A 3,801-nucleotide genomic window follows, 5' to 3' on the forward strand; every position below is an offset into this window, starting at 1 on the left:
GCAGATGCTTTGAGCTCGGGGAAGGAAGTTTTGGCTCCTGATTCAAATGATTCGAACACAAAAATTCTCAGAAGTGCAAATAAAGCTTAATTTTCTTTATGTCCTCCATCAGAAAAACAACACAAGAACTGGTTAAAAACACCATTTTAATGAGAGTGGGTGTTAGACATAGAGATATAGGGATGTGTGTCTTTTAGTTTTAATTTTCCAATGTCTCACTTTTTTAAGAGAAATATTGTTTTGTATGCAAAATTTTTCATTTCCCTATTTTTCAGTCTTTAATCATCACAGCGACTTCCTGTTGCTTCACTCTTAATCATCTTGTCTTCTCTGCCTTTTGCCATGTTACACTACAGATTTTACTTTAAGTTTCACTTAATTATATAAGTCTTTCATTTCTGTCATCAAGCCCTTCATTCTCTCACATTCGTCTCGTTCATCACCGCTATTTCTGACACTTAGAAATCACTTATGCGTGATTTAATGAGCATGAATTGTGTGGGATTAAAGCTTGTCAAAAGTTTCACAGGTAAATTAGCATTTCAAGCAGCTGCCAAAAAGCAGACTAACCTGTGAAGTTAATTGTTTTTTTCTCAAAAAGAAGAATTTGTTCTTTTACTATAGGGTTCATAAGTATTTCACCAAATTTGACCCTTATAGTTTGTGGCTTAATTTTCTGGTTTGCAAGAAGTTTTATTTTTTATTTGTACATATCTGGTTACATATTCACAATATTACACCAAAATTATCTCTTGTACTTGACTGAATTAGATTATTACTTTATGGAATTGTAATAAAAGCATACATTTGTGTTGTTTCATCTTGTTTTATTTGCTTAAAGACATATTTTCATCTGTTTTTAAAGTGTTCCTGGTGGTCTTTCAGTTATTATTATGCTGTTTTTAGCCAACATTTAAAAAATTTTGTTGTTTTCTATGACATAGTTTCTGCAGAGCGGCAGGAGTTCATTAAAATTAATCTCTGAGTTGATAGTGGGGAGCAACCCCGCCCCCTTTTTAAATCCGCCACTGGGTTTGTATATTATATGAACTAAATTTAAAAAATTATCTGAATGAAAAGTGAGTCAAAATGTGAAATAAAATAATAAAAATAAAAGTAAAATGAGAAAGAATCTTGGATGTCTTTTCAACTTTTTCTTTTTATTTATTTTTGTTTTTGCAAATATACCAGAAAGCATAGGTTGTGGATGATGATACATAGACAGAGAGCGGATAAAACGGAGATACAACAGAGCAGCAGAAACGACTAAGAACAACTGTGGTTATTTCATGCAACTTCCTTTAACAACAGAACACAGTCACAGTGAACTCCAGGAATGCAAACGTTTGACTTCCAAATTAATTAAAGGAGGGTGTTTGCCACTTCACTTTTAACAAAATGCTTCATTAGGTCGGACCGCAGAGCAAAACGTTTTCCACAATTAGAGTTAGGGTGTGCAACTGTAGAACAAAGACGAGGCAATTTGTTCTAAAAAATAACATAATTAAGCGAGAACCCTAGAAAAACTTCTCATTATCCATCCCTACCGTCTCCTACAAAAAGTTCCGTATCAGGTGCTAGAAAGAAGGAAAGATGAAACATATTTTTCACTAAAGGTCATGCTTCCATACTTGTTTTTTTGTTTTTTTTTCTTCCCCAGAAGTATATAGGCTCCTATAGTCAAGCTACTAGACACATAATGAGGAACCGTGTTAAAGTACAGCAGTGGACTCTTTTTCTGTGGTCCCCCGCCGATCTCATGGTTCAACCTCACCAAGGCATGGGGGCACGCTCTCGCTTCTTTCCCTCCTTCTTCTGCTTTTTTGCATCTGAAAGACAGAGGACAGAGTTATATCCCACAGTTGAAGGGAAGTGACAAAACCCCCTTGCTCGGTTTTCGGAACAAACCACTTTATCAGCTTCCAGCAAGGGTGGACTGGCACTTGGCAGCCATGACAAGAGCCACAGTGCGTGGCTTTGCTTTCCGCTGAGTGACCGCTGTGCTCCAGTAAACACGCTGTAGCCCTGCTCTCCGGACGGCCTGTAACTGGCTAGCTGTTTGCCGGTCTGTCGAGTTTTCTGTGTTTACTGACTCTGCTCGACCGGACGCATGTGTGTCTCTGAATCGAAGCATACCTCCATTTAAAAAAATAAAAAAAAGGCAAAAAGAGAGAGGTATTCTCAAATATAACTGAAAGATTTAAAAGCTTCTTATCTCAATTTTTAGACATCATTAGCCGAATGTTTTGACACTATTTCAAAGGAGTCAAGAGAATCTTCTCAAACACAATTTATAAATAGTTTTTTTAATGAAGAAAATGAACCATAATTATGATAATCTGAGTGGAACAGTGTGACACTCCGCTTGATTGCTGGTAATTTAAAAGAAAAGATTTAGATTAAGTTTTCAATTACTACGATGGCAATCATGTATGACTGGCAGCCAAGTTTTTAATCATCTATAAAGTGCGAACTAATAAACATGTGGTGGAAACCAAGGAAAACTCTTATTATAAGTAAATGAACCTACTTGAAGGAAAAGATAAAGTTAAAGTCAAGTCTTATTAGCTGTCACGCAACTAGTGAAAATTGTTCTCCGCATTTGACCCATTCCTTGGGGGAGCGGTGAGCTGCAGACACAGCCGCAGTCGGGAACCATTTGGATTGGTGGGAAAGTGGGACTTGTAAGGAGCCCTGCTGCACACCAGTTTACACAGCCATTAACTAAAGGGGAAAGTCCACAAGATTTTTTTTCAATCATAATTTTTTTTTTTACTAATAAAAGAATACCCATTAAAATATATATATATATATATATATATATATATATATACTGTATATACAGACATATATATGTATACTGTATATACATATATATATATACAGTATATACCCCCACACACATATATATACATACACATATATAAATAAAACATTTGTGGATAAAGCTTATTCTTGCAAGATTCCTATCTTACACACACCATTCCCAAAACGAACGATATTAGCATTCGTTTCACCTCCTTTGGATTCATGTCGTCTTGTCATTGTCTGAGAAACTAATCTACTCCCTTCTCCTCTTGAGAGAATATATTTAATTATATGAGCTCAAACAATTTTCAATCATTTTTGAAAGACTATATGGTCATACACACAGTCGGGGCGTGCTTTTCTGACATCGTCACTGGGGATTGATTGCTCATTGTCCCTGATTCACGAACTTTTTTACCGTCAATGCTCAAGCACAGATAGAGTCAGAGGCAATCCTATTCTTAGCTCCAGTCTGTCACTGCACTAGTTTTCTGTTTATTGCCTGTGGAAGTGCGGGCAAAAGGCGTGTTCCAAGGAACGCCACCAGAGCAATCATAGCGACCAAAAGAGTGGTACTTTGGGGTATGATAGTCTCCAGCTAGGCCCTACTGGAGAGGTCTAGGAACTCCTGAGAGTTGTTGGTCTTTGTATTTTGAGTTACACCCAACAGTTTACCAGGGAAATGGTAAATGGCGTATACTTATTTAGCACTTTTCTACCTTCCTTGAAGCTCCAAAGTACTTTACGATCACAGTCCCAATCACCCAAACACAAACATGTTGATTCTTTGCAACCGAACACTATTTCTGATTGCCTGCTGCCTGCCCTGACCCTCACCTGGACTCTAACAACTCTAGTCTCTTCTTTGATGCTCTGTCTGAACTAATAAACCTGCTGTACGAGGAACCAGGCGTCTGCCCGTTTGTGACACATAATTGTAGCTGTGCACAAACCAAAATTATTAAAGGGTTACCAAACCCTAAATCAACTTTT

At 37.1% G+C, this 3,801-nt stretch overlaps 1 protein-coding gene across 2 annotated transcripts in view; it reads right to left on the minus strand.

Annotated features, from left to right (window-relative positions):
• Positions 1–1,139: 1,139 nt before the first annotated feature.
• Positions 1,140–3,801, minus strand: part of ptn (pleiotrophin) — a 61,032-nt gene continuing 58,370 nt past the window's right edge. For both annotated transcript variants that reach the window (XM_024285676.2, XM_024285683.2), the window contains exon 5: positions 1,140–1,829. In XM_024285676.2, coding sequence (XP_024141444.1) covers positions 1,771–1,829 — 59 coding nt within the window. In that variant the 3' untranslated portion in view covers positions 1,140–1,770. The remainder of the gene's footprint in view (positions 1,830–3,801) is intronic.

The sequence above is a fragment of the Oryzias melastigma genome, linkage group LG23 (assembly GCF_002922805.2).
Source record: "Oryzias melastigma strain HK-1 linkage group LG23, ASM292280v2, whole genome shotgun sequence".
Lineage (NCBI taxonomy): Eukaryota > Metazoa > Chordata > Actinopteri > Beloniformes > Adrianichthyidae > Oryzias > Oryzias melastigma.